Source organism: Eumetopias jubatus, unplaced genomic scaffold (assembly GCF_037043125.1).
Source record: "Eumetopias jubatus isolate StellerSeaLion01/CBP00866 unplaced genomic scaffold, mEumJub1_p1.0 scaffold_10, whole genome shotgun sequence".
Lineage (NCBI taxonomy): Eukaryota > Metazoa > Chordata > Mammalia > Carnivora > Otariidae > Eumetopias > Eumetopias jubatus.
The window spans coordinates 81,264,705-81,283,384 of record NW_028274816.1 but is presented as its reverse complement, the minus strand read 5'-3'; the positions used below and the strand labels follow the sequence as shown (position 1 = coordinate 81,283,384).

Here is an 18,680-nt window from a genome sequence, read left to right as displayed (position 1 = left end):
CCAGGCACCTTTGCATTTTGCTTTTTAAATACGAGGGGCTCTCCCACTTAGCATTCCCATACCTGTCTCAAGACCACCAGTGCATAAACACTTAACGCGACGTGCTTCTCGGTCTAGGACATTCTGCCAGACTCATGGCTCAAAAAATTCTGTACTAAACCGCGAGCACAGACCGCAAATAAAGCAAGTCAGAGTTCCGTCGTGGTGCGTGGGGTGCCCCGAGGCCTCCCGGGGGCGCTCCGAGCGCCTTCTCGTGCCCAGGTGAGATACGCCCCGCAGCTCCCCGCCCCGGCCTCCCGCGCCCCTCCAGCCCCCGGAACCCCCCGCCTCCCGCAATCCCGGGCTCCGCGTCCCCGGCCTCCGGCGCCCCAGCCCCCGCGTCCCAGCACCGCGGAGCTGACTCGGCCGTCGGCGCTCTCCCGCGGACCTCCCGCAGGGGAAGCAGTTTCCAGCTCTGCCCAAGGCCGTACGGATGCCCGCGCAGCCCACGAGCGCTCCACCCGCCCCCTGGCCCGAGCCGCGGCTCCTCGGGGCAGACGTCACGCGCCCCCCCCGCCCCGCCCGCGACGACCTCGACCCGCCACCGAGTTGCCCCGAAGCTCCGCGCCAGCCACGCTCTACCCCGGGTTTTCCAGGCCGCTGGAAGCCGCGCCTGCGCCGGGCGCCGCGGCCGGACGTGCGGGCGCTCGGCCGCCGTGCCTCGCCATTGGCCGGCCGCCGGTAGCCCCACTGCTGTGCGCCGCCGCCATTGGCCAGGACGGCCGTCAGTCAGCGGCGCCCGCCGGCTCGCAGCGCGCCGCGCGTGTCCCGCCCCTCGCCGCCGCTCGTCGCTCGCCGGCCGGCGGCCTCGCGCGGCCCTCAGCTCCGTGGCGGCGGCGGCGGCGGCGGCGGAAGGCGGCCCGGGCCCTCGCAGGCCCATGGCGGCGGCCGCGGCGCTCTCGGGCGCGGGCGGGCCTCCCGCGGGCGGCGGGGCCGGGGGCGGCGGGGGCGCGGGCGGCGGGTCCCCGCCGGGCGGCTGGGCCGTGGCGCGCCTCGAGGGCCGCGAGTTCGAGTACCTGATGAAGAAGCGCTCGGTGACCATCGGGCGCAACTCGTCGCAGGGCTCGGTGGACGTGAGCATGGGCCACTCGAGCTTCATCTCGCGGCGCCACCTCGAGATCTTCACGCCCCCGGGCGGCGGCGGCCATGGCGGGGCGGCCCCGGAGCCGTCCGCGCAGCCCGGGCCCGACGCCGGCGGCGACTTCTACCTGCGCTGCTTGGGCAAGAACGGCGTGTTCGTGGACGGCGTGTTCCAGAGGCGCGGCGCGCCGCCGCTGCAGCTGCCGCGCGTGTGAGTGGGGTCGGGGGCGCGCGGGCGCGGGCGCGGGCGGGGGCGGCGGCGGCGGCGGCCTGGCCGGCGGGGCCGCCGACCCGCGCGGGCCGCGCGGCCGGGGCCCGGGTCCGGACGCGGAGCCGCAGCCCGGCCCTTGGCCCGGGCCCGGACCCAGCGGCGCACGCCCCGGGCGCGCTCCGGCCTCTGCTGCCCGTCGCCGCAGGCCCGGGCGGCCGTGCACGTGGGCCGCTGCCCCCTCGGGGGCCTCGCGTGCCGCGGTCGCGAGCAGCGCGGGGGTGGTGCTGGAGACGCGCGGCGCAGGCGAGCGGGGCAGCGGGCCGCGCTGAAATCGCTGTTTTCTTGGCTTCGAGGGCGAGCCTCCGCAGGGGTGGGCTGCTCCGTACTTCCCTTTTGTGCTGCGGGTTTTCGGGACTGAAATGCTCCAGGCGCATGCTTTGAGCTGCAGGGACTGCTTTTCCCCGTCGCATTTTTAGTAACCCTAAAAACTACAGACTCTTCAAGCACGATTCGTTTCTAAGTCCGCGCTCTGCACCTTAAAATTGGGGGAAAGCTGGGTACGTCTAAAGGGACCCTGCTTTTCGGTCCGTCGATTGTTTGGGGGCTGTTGCAAGGTCACGTAGGGTGTTCGGTGAGCTTCCCGGGGAGTGGTCAGCCTCCCTGCGGAACGACTCAGCTGGGTTCTCTGGCTTTACGAAGTTACCCTTTACTTTGGAAAACAGACTTGCTGCCTAGGCACTAGTAAGTATTCCTCAGGGACTCCTTTCTAGATCATTGCAAATAAAGCCTTTGTCCACAAACTGAAATTTTTTAACGGCTTTTAGTTGCTGGAAATGCTGATACGAGCTGTTACTTTCCTTGACTCCTTGACTTCTGTGCGTGCGTGCTGTCTTGTTGCGTCGATGGTCTGGAAAGTTGCACCAGCCAGTGTCTGAGTCTTTGATGGGCGTGTTCCGGAGAAGGCTGTTCGTGTGTGCGCGCCGCAGGCTGGGTAGACTCTGTTGCATCCAACAGTTCGCTGTTTACAAACAACCGGGTGTCGCAGCAAGGGAGTTTTTATATCTTTATTCTGAGGGTTTTGAGGTTTTTAAGGAAAACTGTCCTCTTGTCATCAGCCAGAACCGTTTATATTGACATGCTAAACAGAATGAGTTGACCTTTTGGTGAGGGAGCCGAAATCAGACTTTTTGAGGGGTCCAGTGCCACCCAAAGAAGGGCCGAGTGAGAGAGGCGGTGCGGTGGAGGCAGAGCCTCTGACCTTCACCGCCGGCTTGTGCAGGCGGAAGAGTCTCTAGGGCCGCCAAGGCTTCCATGAGCCCTGCGCTTCTTAGGGGCCCAGGGATTTTTTTTCACAGAAGGGTGTTGACATTTTTACAGCGTGAAATAAGTAGATAACTGGTAGGACTTTGTAGCGCCTCTCTTTTTGTAAGGCATCACTCCTACGTGGTTGGTGTAGAGTGGTAACGTATTATTGATGGAATAAACGGTGTAAAGACAGTTGGTACTAGCTCAGTGTAGATAAATTGTTTTAAAAAATCTTTTTCTTGAAATTAAACGTTTTACGAGTTCTTTTTAAGTCAGAAAGTCAGGTTGTGTAAGTTTAGTACATGTGCTGCCGAAGCGAGCACTCAAGTTGTGTAAGTTTAAAAGCATGTGTAATTTAGAGCAGTTATGCAGATTTGTCCACTGAATTGAAAAATCACTGTGCAAGTTGAAAAAACACGACAATCCACGGTTGGTCTCTTATTTGAATGGCAGTGATTTTAGTCTAATTCCAATTTTTGAGTGAATTTGTATTTTGTAGTTAGTGTTAAAAATTTACATACAGAGAACTTGAGAGTACATAAGTAATTTAGGCTGAAAGTATGATTTGTCATTTTATTAAAATAGCAAATAATGTATGTATTTAGGGGGAATAGAGAAAGATGAGGTCCACGATCCTGTGTGTTGGCTGTTGTATTTTAAACAGTTTGGGTAAGATCTGTTACAGATAGTTTCTCCATGATGGTTGGTGAGCAAAACCGGGATCCTCAAGTGTGTGGGGGGGGGGTTGCTGAACATGCCCATGAGTGCCAGGGCATGTGGTTTTCCAGAAAACAGGTGATTTCCACAAATCCTTGATTTTCAGCCAAGTATGTGACGCTGTGTGTATAGATGCATAAACTTCTTCCTCTCCAGGAGCATCTAAGTCACTGGAGGTGCAGGTGTTATTGGTCCTGGGGAGTTCTCTGGGGTGGGCTCAGTGGAAGAACCCTGGGCCACCTGTGTGTGGGGGGGGGGGAGGGTGCTCCTGGAAGTGAGCGGGTGGACGTGGCTTTATCGGTGTCCCTGGGCCAGTAGCCTGGTGCCAAAGAACTTAGAATTTAGGCTGGAAGGGACCTTGGGCCTGGTTGTGGAGTATGAGGTTTGCCCGGGCCTGGTGGGAGCATTTTCAATATGGTCAGTGACAGAATGAAGAATGTCCTCTTTGAGGACAGGGTTCTTATTTGTCTAGGGACCTAGTCTGGTGCCTGAGTGGGCAATAAAGTGTTTTGGGAAGATCTGCTGGGCAGGAATGTCTGGGTGTGTTGTTGCTCTTGCTGTTGCCATGGTAGCAAACTAAGTATAATTTATAAATAAAAATAAGCAACTCTTTAACAGTTGTTCAAGTACTTTGAAATGTCAAGTGAATTTGACATATTTTTGATCAGAAAGGTCCTAGAATATCTAATAGCCAAACATAAATAGAATAGGTTGAATTTGTTGTTGCCCCAAACTTTTTAACATGTGAAACTACAATTGCGTTTATTTAGAAAAGTGACCCTGTTCCTACGCTAAATTAACTGCCCATCAGTTCATGATACAGCACTACTTTCTTGTATGGCATGTTTTAACTTGCAGATTAAGTTTGGTAATGTCACATTTGAAGACTTTCTCATTAAATCAGGGATAGCATCCTCAAAGGTTGGGACTGGAGAGAGGTGAGCAGAGAGTGGCTTCTGGAGCTTTCCAGGCAAAGACTCCAAGAAAAGAACTGAAGGAACTCACAATGACGGGGTCGTGCTTAGAAGTGGGGGTGGGGCCGAACCGGGGTTCCTAGAGAATATACCAGTAACAGAAAGAGGAGAATAAGCAGAGTGCCAGGCGCGGAGATGGCCTCGAAAAGTGACTCAGATGTCACCACTGTCATGTTCCACGGATATCCATGGGCTTGGTGATCAGGACCTCTTGGAGGATGAGGAAGGAGGCTGGGTGTGGGGCTCGAGAGTGAGGGGAGGTGAGGGTGTAAGAAGTTTGTGGGGCAGGGGGCTGTTGTAAGGAGGGTGGAGGTAAGAGTAGGCTTAGGAGGAGTGGAGACCCTGTGGGTCACCAGGGCTCAGTGGGTGAAGGAACCCCCGAGAGATGCGGCCGAGGCCTGGTTGGCCCACAGAGCAGACACAGATGAGGTGTGAAGAACAGGGTTCCTGGTAGGAGAAGATCCAGTGGGGCTGTCTTTGAAGACCAGAGCAGACCCACTAGTGAGGTCTGTTGTGTTTTCTTGTTCCAGGGCTTTGGGGTTGGCTGAGATGCCTTCATTTTATGACCTAAGACTGACCAACTTGTATACAAAGCTGAGAGCAGGGAACCAAGATGGCTGGACTCCGGGACCCAGGAGTGGGTGATGCGTAGTGGCATATACATAGCAGAGGGACAGAGGTGCTTTGCACTTTCAGTGCTCAGCGTATACAAATTAATTGCTCTTTAATAACCACTGTGTGTGCTTTTCTTTAAAAGCTATAATATGCTTTCATTATATTTTATCACTGATATTGGGAACATAGGGCAGCTATTTTTATGTAATTGTTAATTTACTAAGTTAAAAATAACCCAACAAACTGGGTTAATTTCTACTTCACCTAGTATGTAGTAATTCTTCCAGTGGTAAAACTCAGTTTATTTTATTTTATTTTTATTTATTTTTTTTAACTCAGTTTATTTTAATGTTTAATGAGTGGTTTGAGACAGTTTAGATTTAAAATAACTTGAATTCATAACGCATTTTGAGAAACAAGCCTATATGACAGGACCTGTAACCTGCAGTGCTCCTATGTGTCTGACTGCATCAGGAGATGGTGAGGATGGGCTCTGGAGCTGGACACTCTGGGGCTAGATTTCACCCCTGCCACTTAACCTGTTTGAATTTTCATTCTCTCTTGTGTAATATGGGATAACTGTCTGACATTGCATGACACAATTAGCTCTGTGTCTGTGTCCTTCCTCCACCAGGGGCTGCGTGTGTTTTGTCCATCACAGTGTCCTGGTGTGAAGGGGCCCATGAGGACTTAATGTGCCAGAAATGTGACACAAGGGCAGCAGTGTTCCTGAGGGCCAGCATTCTTCATCTTGCTCATAGCTCTATACACATGCACACATGCCTGCAGTAAATTGATCTAGGGCCTCTTGGAGTAGTGAGTGAAGTTTGAAGTTCCTTCAGCTGGGAGAGGTTGCCCCCTCCTTCCTAGCACCAAAGCATAAGAACAGGCGGTGGGATGTGGTCGGTGTTATCCAGCAGGCTGGGCCAGGAGAGGTCCATTGGGGGTACCCTTCCTCTTGAAACTTCTGTTCTGGTTCTGTTCCGATCCAAACTGTAAGCATCACCATAAAACTTCCTGATTCAGGAGAAAAGGAAAAATTCCTTTGCCTTGGGTACAAAGTCAGGGAAGGGAACTGATTGAAAGTTGTGTCCTGTTTGTGGTCTGATTTGAAGGATACTTGTTCATTAATGCCATTGGCTAAACTGTTATTTTGGAAATTAAGGATGGCTTCTCTCCTCAGTTGAAGAACTTTGTAATTTACAATGTACTGTTTTTCTTTTTCTTTTTTTAAAGATTTTATTTATTTATTTGACAGAGAGACAAAGCGAGAGAGGGAACACAAGCAGGGGGAGTGGGAGAGGGAGAAGCAGGCTTCCTGCGGGGGGGGGCTCGATCTCAGGACCCTGGGATATGACCTGAGCTGAAGGCAGACGCTTAACGACTGAGCCACCTGGGCGCCCCTGTTTTTCTTTTTAAAACTGCTTTTTTATTGAAGTGTAAGGAACCATATATACTTTTGAAACTTGGGCTATGGTTTCTTCCTGGGAGTCAGTACAGACCCGAAGCTGGGCTCCTCTGCAGGCCTGTCATGTCACCTGAGTGCTTTCCAGGCTGACAGTGGTGCTCAGGACCCTTAGTAGTAGTAGGTCATGGAGCCTGTTCTCAGGACTAGCAGCCCCCCGCCCCGCCCCTTTGTGCTGTCAGGCTACAGGAGGCAGAGATGTTCCCTCCTCATCATCTTGTGCTGTAACTCACCTTGCTCAAGTTTCTTTCTGCTGGTCTTCCATGGTGTGGGGACCGGGTCCTGTATGTGTTTGTATCCCTCTGGAAACGGCACAGAGCTATCATCACTTGGTTTATATCCAAAATATGTGTACCCACGGAGTGCTGATTTAGGATGTTACTGTTACGTGAACATTCTCAAGGGCTGGTCATCTATCTAGTGATGGGATTCCAGTCAGACCTGATTCCCCCAATTACCAGTTCCTCCCATCTAGATCCACAGTTGGAGAAGCTCAGCAAAGCTTCATGCATAATTGGTGGAAATATTCCAGAAGATGAGGCTATTATAGTAACAACAGATTTTCCATTGTGAAAATGCAACAATTCTTGTTTTGCTGAGGAGAAAGGTGTTTTTGTTTTTTTGTTTTTTTTAAATGAAGAAAAGATGGTTTCTAAAATGAGGACTCTTAATGAAAGCATCAACATCTTGGGTAGTAGTCTTAGCTGTTTAACTTAATTTCTGCATAGCTCATGTTTTCTTTTATGTTTGGGTTTTGGAGCAGTTTACAGTATCTTTAATAATGATAATATAGTTAAGTCAGCTCCCACACTTCTGGTCCCAGTTTTTGATGAGGATTTTTTGAATATGCTAATGAAACAATACACCAGGGCTTAAGGCACACATCACCAATTCTGTGATTTGAAGCAGTTTGAGCACCACGACAAGGTGCTAACTGCTGTCATCCCAGGAAGTGCCCGCATGGGGAGATTAGGAAGCACTTTTTAGAAACCTGCCTTTCCTGGGGTGCCTGGGTGGCTCAGTCAGTTAAGTGTCCCAACTCTTGATTTCAGTTTAGGTCATGATCTTGGGGTCATGAGATCTAGCCCCAGGTCAGGCTCTGTGGTCATCATGGAGTCTGGTTGAGATTCTCTTTCTCCCTCTGTTCCTTCCCTCCCCCAACCCCTTGCGTGCATACTTTCTCTCAAAGAAAGAAAGAAAGAAAGAAAGCTGCCTTTCCTATATGCATCAGTTTCTAGAGTGTATGTGTGGTGCTCTGCTGAGAATTCCATAGGGATTTTAGACATTATTTGGGTTTTTTGTCATTTGGGACAGAATGCTTGTGTGTCTTACCCAGTGAAAGGTATCAGAAGTACAACAGTGGTTCTTACCAGGGCCCCCTCCCCTCCGTGGGACATCTGGCAATATCTGGAGACATGCCAGGTTGGCACAACTGAGAGTGGGGTGCTGTTTCTGGCATCTAGTGGGCCAGGCCAGGGACGTTGCTAAAAATATTATAATGCACAGGATAGTCCCTCCCCCACAACAGATAATGATCCAACCCCAAATGTCAGTAGTGGGAAGACACACTCCCCCCACCCCCAGCACAGTCTTAGGGTAGTTGATAACAGCAGTTGGATATCATTCTTAGCACTATTGTGAGTGAATCTTAGTAATTTTTTACAGATCATACCTACTTAAAACCTTGAAGCTAACCACGCATTTGTTTCAAAATTCAGTGGCAGGCACCTTTCTAAAATGAAGCCTGATGTGGAATCACTCCCTTTGCAGTTTTGGAAGGACACGCACAGAAGAACACCTTCTGTAAATCTTAGCTAGGTTTTAAGATTGGTCTTAGTATTTTAAGGAGTAGCCCAGTGTTCTCCCTCTTGGAATATGTACTCTCAGGCATATCTTATTGGTAAAATTATTCTGAAAACATTTACAGTTAATGGGGGAAAAGAGACACATTGAATTGTTCTGGTGGGTGGGGTTTTTGTGTGTGTGTGTGTTGGTTTTCCTGAAAAATGAACTGATGATATGAGGGAGTATGACATTAGTGTCATACCAAAGACTACTGTCAGATGCCATTTTCTCATGGTATTTTGTTATAATAATTGGCAGTTTGAAATTCATCTTTTGACTTTTACTTGAACAGATGGGATACAAAAAACCCTAAACAAATAAGTTGGACACTTACTGTTATATTTTTTTGGTCTTTTTCAGTATATAGTAGCATTTTGAGTGTGTAGGTGATGTTGAGTGTGTAGGTGGTGCAAAAATACTGCATTTTTCCTGTGTCCTGTATTTTCTCTGCAAACATTTTTGCTACATAACTAATTGACTGTAGGGCAATCTTGCTGTAAAAGATAAAATCGTGAAAAATAAAAAGGACATTTATTAAAAAGGACTCAAAGAAACATGAATAATGAATAACAAAATTAAAAAGACATTATTGCTGAGAAGACCGGTTGAGTGCATGTATCTCAGTGCCTGGTGACCAGTAGGTGCTAGGTCAGTCTTAGGTCCTCTCTCTGTTCTGTGGAGGCAGCTTTCCAGGGTCTTCGCTTAAGAGCCACATCTCCGAGGTTGCTTGTTCTTTCCTCTGTCTTTCCACAAACCTCTCCACATAGGAAAGATTGAGGGTGAGGTAAGAATGAGTAATGCAGGCATTCATTAGTGAACAGTTGCATAGCACTGCTTGGACAAGAGAGGTGAGAGCCTCCTCCCCATGTGATCAGGCTATTTAATCTCTCAGCCTCAGGGTCCTCTTCTGTAAACATGGATATTACTGAATCAACTTCATGGGGTTGTGGTGTGGATTGCCTTTGCCTGATACAGGAGAATAGGCTGAGTAAGCATTAATATTTCTTTAAAGAAAAAAATTTAAATTTCTTGTCTCAAGTATTTTGATTGGAGAGTTTAACCCATTTATGTTTAAAGTAATTACTGTAAGGGAAGACTTCTGCTGTTTTGCTGTTCTTTATGTCTTACAGCTTTGTTGCCCTTCATTTTCTTCCTAACTGCTTGATTCTATGTTTAATTGGCCTGCCTTCCTTCCTTCCTTTTTTCTTTCTCTCTTTGTTTTTCTTTCTTTCTTTTTCTTTCTGTAGTAAACTGTTGTGATTCTCTTCTCATATCCTTTTGTGTATATTTTAAAGATTTTCTTTGTGGTTACCATGGGGATTATATTTAACATCCTAAATTTATTTATTTTATTTTATTTTTTAAGATTTTATTTAGTTATTTGACAGAGAGAGAGACAGCGAGAGAGGGAACACAAGCAGGGAGCCCGATGTGGGACTCGATCCCAGGACCCCGGGATCATGACCTGAGCCGAAGGCAGACGCTCAGCAACTGAGCCTCCCAGGCGCCCTAACGACCTAAATTTAAAGCCATCTATTTTGAAATGATACCAACCTCAAAAACTCTCCTCCTGTATATCTCCTTCCTCCTCCCTTTTATGTTGTCACAGATTACGTCTTTATACATTGTATGCCAAATAACATATTTGTAATTTTTTATGCATTTGTATTTTGAGTCCTGTAGGAAATCAAAAGTGGTATTACAAACCAAAATGACAATAATATTCACTTTTATACTTTCTTATGTATTTACCTTCACTGGAGCTTTTTATTTCTTCATATGGTTTTGAGTAACTGTTTAGTGATCTTTTATTTCCACCTGAGGACTCCCTTTAGCTTTTCTTGTAGGGCAGGTCTAGTGTTAATGAACTCCCTCAATTTTTTTTTTTTTAATTGAGGAATGTCTTAATTTCTCTCTCGTTTTTGAAGGACGGGTTTGCCAGATATAATTCTCAGCTGACAGTTTTAATGTTTTAATTAATTTATTTTTTTTTTAGCACTTTAAATGTCATCTCACTGTCTTCCAGCCTTCATGGCTTCTGATGAGAAACCAGCCATTAACCTTATTGAGAGTCCTTGTATGTGACAGGTTACTTCTCTCTCACTGCTTTCAAGATTCTCTGTCTTTTGGTGGTTAATTATAATGTCTTGATATGGGTCCTTTGAGTTTATCCTACTTGGAGTTTATGGAGTTTCTTGGGTTTGTAGGTTTTTATGTCTTTCATCAGATTTGGGATGTTTTCGGCCTTTATTTTTTCAAATATTTTCCTTCTACCTCTTTTTCTTTTCTTCTTTTGGGACTCCCATAATGTGTATGTTGGTCTACTTATTGATGTCCCATGAGTCCTTTAAGGCTCTTTTCAGTCTTTTTTTTTTCCTTACTGCTCCTCAGACTTGATAATTTCAGTTATCCTATCTTTATGTTTGTGGATTCTTTGTTCTGCCTTCTCAAACGTGCTGCTGGACCACTATGGTAAATTTTTCATTTCATTTACAGTACTTTTCAACTTCAAGATTGCTGTTTTGTCCCTTCTTAATAATTTGTTTTTTTCGTTTCTTTGTAATTTTCCTGACTTCCTTTAGTTCTTTGTGTTTTTGTTTAGTTATTTGAGCACATAACATGATGTGGTTGTTTTTTTGAAACTTTTTTTTTTTTTTTTTTTTTTAGAGTAATCTCTACACCCAACGTGGGGCCCTAATTTACAACCCTGAGATCAGGAGTCGTATGCTCTACCAGCTGATTCAGCCAGGTGCCGGTGACATGGTTGTTTTAAAGTCTTTGTCTAGCAAGGCCTATGTCTCACCTTCTTCAGAGATGGTTTCTGTTCATTTATTTTGTTCTTTTGACTGAGTCATGCTTTCCTGTTCTTTGTGTGCCTTTTGATTTTGTTGTCTTTGAAAACTGGACATTTGGTTATTAGAATGTAATGACTCTGGAAATCAGATTCTCATTCCCTAAGATTTGTTGTTTTTTATCTGTTGAAGGCTGTAGGAGTTCTCTTTGCCTAGTGACTTATCCAGACTGTTATTCCAAAGACTATTTTCCTTGACAGGGTAGTCCCTGAAGTCCTGTTTCATATCTTGTGTTTAACTGGTGTTTCGACAGAGATTTCCTGAACATAAGCAGCTCTCCTATCTCCCATTCTTTGCATATTGGCTCTGTGCCTGGGCCCTCCTTCAGCTCTTGATCAGGCTTGCACTGTGCATAGGGATCAGCCCAAGGTGAAAACCCGGGGTCTTCTCAGGTCTTGTATAAGCATGCATCTTGCCCTGGACATGTGTGCAGTATTCTGAACTTCCTAGTATGACCTGTTACTTTTGAATGTCCTGATTTCCCCGAGAAACTCTCCCTAGGTTTTGCCTTAACAGTGTATTGTATGTTTAGACTGATCTTTTGCCACAGGTTCTGAGGGTTGTTATTCAACTTGCAGTGTTTTCAAGCTTTTTCAGCCTGAGTTTTGATGTAAATGATACACCAGAAGAGTGCCTGTGTCTTTCCTTCAGGTAGTCTGTGACAGGTTAGAATAGACATACACAATAAATAGTGAACAAAGTCTGTTCTGTTCCCTAGAACCAGGAAAACAGCCCCATATTGGCAACCCTGTTACCACTTTAAGACCGTGTTTACTTTAAGACCATTACTTTAAGACCTTTTAGGCTTTAAGGCCATTTGTGCTTCAAGATCAAGGCCTGCTGCTTCCCTGCCAGAGAGAGAGGCAGGGGCAGCAAAATCTAAAACCTGCCTGCCGTTCCGTGGTACCTCTTTCCTGATTCAGCACTTGGTGGTTGCAGACTTCTGACTGCCTTGCAGAGTTTTCACAAATTGGTTCTGACAGTTGCTGCATGTTTTCCAGTGTTTGTGTGTGTGTTTATGTGTGGGGTGAGGGTGAATGAGAACTTGGAGCTTCTTAATGGGCTGTTCCGCTGATGTCATTCCTGATGGTCAGCTGTTTTTTGTTTTTTTTTTTTAAGATTTATTTATTTATTTATTTGACAGACAGAGACATAGCAAGAGAGGGAACACAAGCAGGGGGAGTGAGAGAGGGAGAAGCAGGCTTCCCGCCGAGCAGGGAGCCCGATGCGGGGCTTGATCCCAGGACCCTGGGATCATGACCCGAGCGGAAGGCAGACGCTTAACGACTGAGCCACCCAGGCGCCCCCTGATGGTCAGTTTTTTTGAGTGAAAATTTTAATTCTTTTAATTCTCATTTTTTGTCATTTTGCACTGAGTGTGAAATAGTAGCAGTTCTTTTTCTTGGATTTAGTGATGTGACATTTTAATAAAATCAAATTTATTATCCCATTTTTATTTTTATTTTTTAAAGATTTTATTTATTTATTAGAGAAAGAGAGAGAGCATGAGGGGGGGAGGGTCAGAGGGAGAAGCAGACTCCCCGCTGAGCAGGGAGCCCGATGCGGGACTCGATCCCAGGACTCCAGGATCATGACCTGAGCCTGAGCCGAAGGCAGTCGCTTAACCAACTGAGCCACCCAGGCACCCTATCTCATTTTTAAAAAGTGAAATAGAGTTTGAAAAAATGTCTTAATTACCTCGAGTGCAAAATAACATGAAAGTCAGACTGTCATTCTTAATAAGTCAGTCTTGGCGGGGCGCCTGGGTGGCTCAGTCAGTGAAGCATCTGCCTTCGGCTCAGGTCATGATCTCAGGGTCCTGGGCTCGAGCCCCACATCAGGCTCCTTGCTCAGCAGAGTCTGCTTCTCCCTTTCCCTCTGACCCTCCTTCCCCCTTGGACACCTTCACTCTCTTTCTCTGTGTCTCAGTTAAAATAAATAAAATCTCCTGGGTGGCTCAGTCAGTTAAGCGACTGCCTTTGGCTCAGGTCATGATCCCAGGATCCTGGGATCGAGCCCCGCATCGGGCTCCCTGCTCAGCAGAAAGCCTGCTTCTCCCTTTCCCTCTGCCTGCCCCTCTGCCGACCTTTGCTCTCTGCCTCTCTGTCAAATAAATAAATAAAAAATATCTTTAAAACAAAAATTAAGTCTATCTTGGCTGTTAGTAATTTGAATCAGGAAATATGAAATTCTTCATTGGTCTTATACTGTGGATATGTTGATTTCATTTTCTTTGAAATTGCTCCCCTTCAAGCCAAGACCATAATAGTGATTTTTGTTAAAGAAATGTTTCCAAATACCCGAGTCCTAGGAAGAACATTTTGCTTTAACATAAAGGAAGAAATAATTTTGCATTTAAGTTGTTGTAATGTTTTAAAATGTTACCATGTATGTAGCACGCCAGTGGGGAGGATGGAATTCTTACCTATGCTTGGTGATGAAGATGGGAGAGCAGCTGCCCATGAGGGCACACTGGCTTTCCCAGCACCTGCTCTCAGTTGCTCTATGGATTCTGTTGAATTGACTTTTTTTTTTTTTAAGATTTTATTTATTAGAGAGAGAACGCCCAAGTGTGTGGGGGGGGCGGGGAGGAGCAGAGGGAGAGAGAGAATCCTGAGCAGACTCCAAGCTGAGCGTGGAGCCTGACACAGGGCTGGATCCCATGACCCTGAGACCATGACCTGACCTGAAATCAAGAGTCAGCCGCTCACCTGACAGCCATCCAGGCGCCCCCTCTGTTGAATTGATTCTTGTCCCTATTTTAGGAGAGAATTGAGACTTGGAGGGTGTTAATCCAAAGATGCAAGGCTTAGAAGTGCTGGATTCAAACCCACATCCAGTTTTTTTGCCATTGTTTTTAATTACTAAGCTCTGTTCAAAGCCAAAAAACAGCCATTAATTAGAAGATTGGAAAATCTACAAGACAAACTAAAATAGGTTTTTAAATTGCACTAATTTATCTAATGTTTTTTTGGCATTTAGATTATGTAAGCTACACTATGCTCAAGGAAATACCATATAGCTATTAAAGTGTATTTATCCACATAGAAAGAAGTTCCCATATTTAGCCACAAAACTTCGGGAACAGTATGTGTGGAGTAATTGCATTGGTGGAATTGTATGTAAGTGTTTGTGTGTGGTATACCCAATGCATACCTGGATTTAAAACACCATTAAGGGGTGCCTGGGTGGCTCAGTCAATTAAGCGTCTGCCTTCGGCTCAGGTCATGATCCCAAAGTCCCGGGATTGAGCCCACATCGGGGCTCCCTGCGCTGCAGGGAGTCTGCTTCTCCCTCTGCCCCTCCCCCTGCTCATACTCTTTCTCTCTCTCTCTCAGATAAATAAATAAAATCTTTTATTTTTAAAAAGATTTAATTAATTAATTAATTAATTAATTTATTTATTTATTTGACAGAGAGGGAGAGAACAAGCAGGGGCAGCGTCCTGGGATTGAGCCCCACGTCAGGCTCCCTGCCCAGCCCAGGAGTCTGCTTCTCCCCGTCCCCCTGCTCATGCTCTCTTTCTCACTCACTCTCTTTCAATTAAATATGTAAAATCTTTAAAAATAATCACCAGTTCTCAAAAATCTGAGGTTTGCCCTTCTGCTCTGAAGGAGGAATAAGAAGTAATGTGGAATCAGTTATTGATGTAAATGCTATATGGCCCCCACATGTTGAGGTTTCTGTGTTTTGTTTGAGTTGCTGTCATAGGGCAGTATAATAGGAATTTTAGTCCTTCTCTGGCTTTCTGATTAGCAAAGAAAATCAGATTCATGAAAAGTAAGTTGTTGAGGGGCACCTGGGTGGCTCAGCCATGTCTGCCTTCAGCTCAGGTCATGATCCCAGGGTCCTGGGATCGAGCCCTGCACCGGGATCCCTGCTCAACAGAAGGCCTGCTTCTCCCTTTCCCACTACCCCCTGCTTGCGTTCCCTCTCTTGCTGTCTCTCTCTGTCTGTCAAAAAATAAAAACAAATCTTAAAAAAATAAGTTGTTATTGGGGCTTGTGCTAAAGATTTTTTTTTCTAAGATTTTATTTGACAGAGAGATAGCGAGAGCAGGAACGCGAGCAGGGGGAGTGGGAGAGAGAGAAGCCGGCTTCGCACCAAGCAGGGAGCCCGATGCGGGGCTCGATCCCAGGACCCTGGGATCATGACCTGAGCTGAAGGCACACGCTTAATGGCTGAGCCCACCCAGGCGCTCCCTGCTAAAGATTTTATCTATGGACACAAAGATTTTTCCTTTTCATTTTTGAAAAGGAGGGATTGCTTCTCCTGATTATGTGCCAGACCTTCCTGTCTGTTGTTGGCATCTATTTCTGAGTCACTCTTCTCCTACCCTGTAGTAATGTGTCTTTTTTTTTTTTGGATGTCTGGGCACCTGTCCTTGCTCTGGTTGGGGTGAGCCCAGGGGTCTTGGGTGGCGATTGAGGCAGCACAGGGGCTGCAGGGCACCTCTCTTGTTTAGAGGTAAATACTTTAAACTATAGTACAAACATTGTTCCATTTTGATCTCAGATCTCTCCTTCATAGTGAGCTAGAGTCCATGAGGAAACTGCTTTTTTTGAGTGGAGTGCATAGTTGTTCAGCTCCTTCATGCGGAGCTGTGATGTGAGGGCCAAGGAGACATGGCCCTGCCTTGGCAGAAGGCAGAAATGTTGTTGTAGTCACCGTGGGGGGCAGGGAGGCCCAGGGCAGTTGGCATAAGACAGTCTAGAAAGCTGTGTATATTGACAGATGGGCCGGGGGCCTGGGGCTGGGTAGCACCTTGCCTGTCTGGGATTTTGTCCTTCACCATCCAGGGACCTCTGGTGGTGAGCAGAAGGGCGATCCCATGACCACATAGTGGGCCTGTGCCTGAGGAGAGGGGGCCTGGATGGCAGAGCCAGGCCTGAGTCTGGCCACTGGTGACCAGACACAGAAGCTAGCAGGGGTTTAAACAGGAGGCTGGTCTGCAGAACCTTGGGCAGACCATGGGACAGAGATCTTTTGGGATTCTAGAAGGGTGACCCCGTGGTTATCACTCAGTTCCTGGCGTCCCCCACAAAGGCTGGGCATTGTTGCCCCTCCACACGGATCCTGTTTCTGCAGAGAAACATGCACATTTCTTGCTTTCAGATCAGGTTTTGCAGCCAAACAAATAACACCAAAAGCAGGCTTTGGGGATTTCAGAATTGTAGATGAGTGATTGTGAACCTATAGAGTGTATTTCTCTTTTGTTCTAAAAATGCAAACTCACTGTGGCTCTTGTCTTCATGGTTTCTGATGGCCAGCAGAACCCTAGCCATCACCTCTGCATTCCAGGCAGCAGGATGGGCACTTTCCAAAGTCCCAGGTACTTCTGTGCATTTTCTTGCCTCATGCTGGGATTTATGGCCGTACTTGGCTGCCTGGGAGTAGGGAAGCAGGCACCGGTAGGTGCTCTTGCAATGAGGGAGGAGCAGGGGTGTTGGGCAGCTTGCAGAGGTGAGGGAATTGTGGGTGCCAGGCATACTTCCGGGCTTCAGTTGATGGTTCTTGTTGATGCTGTTGATGGAGTCTGAACACCCGAGGCAGAGCAAGTACTAAGCTCTACTGGGGAGTATAACATGGAGTCTCCTGGCTGGCTTCTGTGCATTTGGGCATTAAGATTCTAATTCTTTGGGTTGGTTTTTGTTTATTTGTTTTTTTCTGGTTTTGCCCTTCATTTTGTGTTTCTTGTCTTGGGCCCCTTATGATCTGTGGAGTGCTAGAATCCAAGCTGGGTGAAGTAGCAGCTCCACCATGGAGATGTATGGGCTGAGGTGGTCTCAGGTGCTTCTCGACTGTGATGTCTCTCTTCCCCTCTGTGGTATTTCTCGGTGGTGGTACCCTTAGTCTCCGCAGACATGAGTTATGAATTCACTCCTGGCTGGAGGGAGAGCAGCCGAGGGAGGGGAAGGACCTACGCTTGTGTTCCCCGGAGTCACCTGTTCGACAGGTGAGAAGTGAGAAGAGGTGGAAGCACACCGCTTGGTTCTGCGTGGGCCTTGAGCCGCAGTGGACGGGGTGTGGAGACCAGCAGCCTCATCAGGACCACGTGGGTGTGGAGTGGCACCAGGTCCTTGTCAGAGGGCAGTGTGTGCCCCATGAGGAGGTCCTGGGAGTAAACCCACACCTCATAGCCACCCTAACCCATGGGAAGTGGTTGGATTTCGTTTGGACCTGTTAAATTGGAGGTGATGAGAAATCCCTCAGGGTTGTACTAAGGCACAGATTACTTTGGCTTTTGCAATTTTGACAGCTGAAAGCACAGCATCTTATGTGGTAAACCCAGTAGGATGTGCTCTCAGACTTGTGGGGCCTGTTGTCGAAGTGTCCCTGCCCAAATTCAGGATTCTTATCCCTTCGTGCCCCATTCTCCCTTTGCTCCCTCCCTCCAGGAAGCATGGAAGGTACAGGATTGTGTCTTGTCTCACACCCCCTTGCTGGCTTCATTACCGTCATCGTGGTGACATGTTGGCCCTGCTTCTTGCTGGTAGAATTAAAAAATATCCATGCTTGACCTCCCTCCCCCTTCAGAGACTGGTTAACTAGGGAAGCGGGGGCCATGGGGTGTGTGTGTGTATTTTGAAAAAAATCTCCAGCAGCTTCTGGCAGGCACTCAAGGTTAGAAAGCACCGTTTAGGAGAAAGAATTTAGAACTTAGCAGTTGGTTGCAGGTTTTTTGTGCTGGAGTGCATCAAGCTAATCTGGCACTTGGTTGAGGGCCAACCACCAGCCTACTGATTGGGACTGTGGGCTAGAGTTTTGGGTACCCATTTAGGAGAGTAAGGTCCAAGGAATTCATATACTTGTTGAATTGATATGATGCTGGTGGTCTTTAAAATGTTCAAGTAAAGTTTATTTTAGAATATTAAAAAGTTTGGGGCACCTGGGTGGCTCAGTTGGTTAAGCGACTGCCTTCGGCTCAGGTCATGATCCTGGAGTCCCGCGATCGAGTCCCGCATCGGGCTCCCTGCTCAGCAGGGCGTCTGCTTCTCCCTCTAACCCTCCCTCCTCTCATGTGCTCTCTCTCTCTCTCTCATTCTCTCTCTCAAATAAATAAATCTTTTTAAAAAATATTAAGTTCTAAGTAATATAAAATAATGCTTGTGATAGAACATTTTGAACTGTAAAAATGGTTAAGAAAAATCACTTATAATCCCCCCACCCAGAGTAGCCATTGTTAATACAAAATGTATGCATTACTCTATGAATAGGTTTGAATTTTTTATTTTTTGAATTTGCTTTTAAATGGTAGCTTTAAATCCTATTATAGGTAGGATTTTTGTCTCCTCTTTTTATTCAGCATGAGTTTTTTCCTATGGTGTTAACTCTTTAAACATCCATTGTAATTGGCTGCAAGAGCTTCTGTATATTTGATACGTATGATTTACTTTACCATCCTCCATTATTCAGCATTTAGATTAATTATTTTTGCTATTGCAAACAATATTGCAACTGAATTTTAAAGTACTAGATTCTTGGTAATGATGTTCCTGTGTTGAATGCATGTTTCCATTTTAAATGTTCCCTGCTTTCTTTTTATTAAAAATATTAAACACGTAGTACCATTAAAT

The 18,680-nt window shown here is 46.8% G+C and overlaps 1 protein-coding gene across 1 annotated transcript in view; it reads left to right on the top strand.

The window, feature by feature from the left end:
* The first annotated feature begins 917 nt into the window (after nt 1–917).
* The window catches only part of FOXK2 (forkhead box K2), a 65,836-nt gene continuing 48,073 nt past the window's right edge, over nt 918–18,680 (top strand). Inside the window, exon 1 of the mRNA XM_088028080.1 lies at nt 918–1,330. Coding sequence (XP_087884206.1) covers nt 918–1,330 — 413 coding nt within the window. The remainder of the gene's footprint in view (nt 1,331–18,680) is intronic.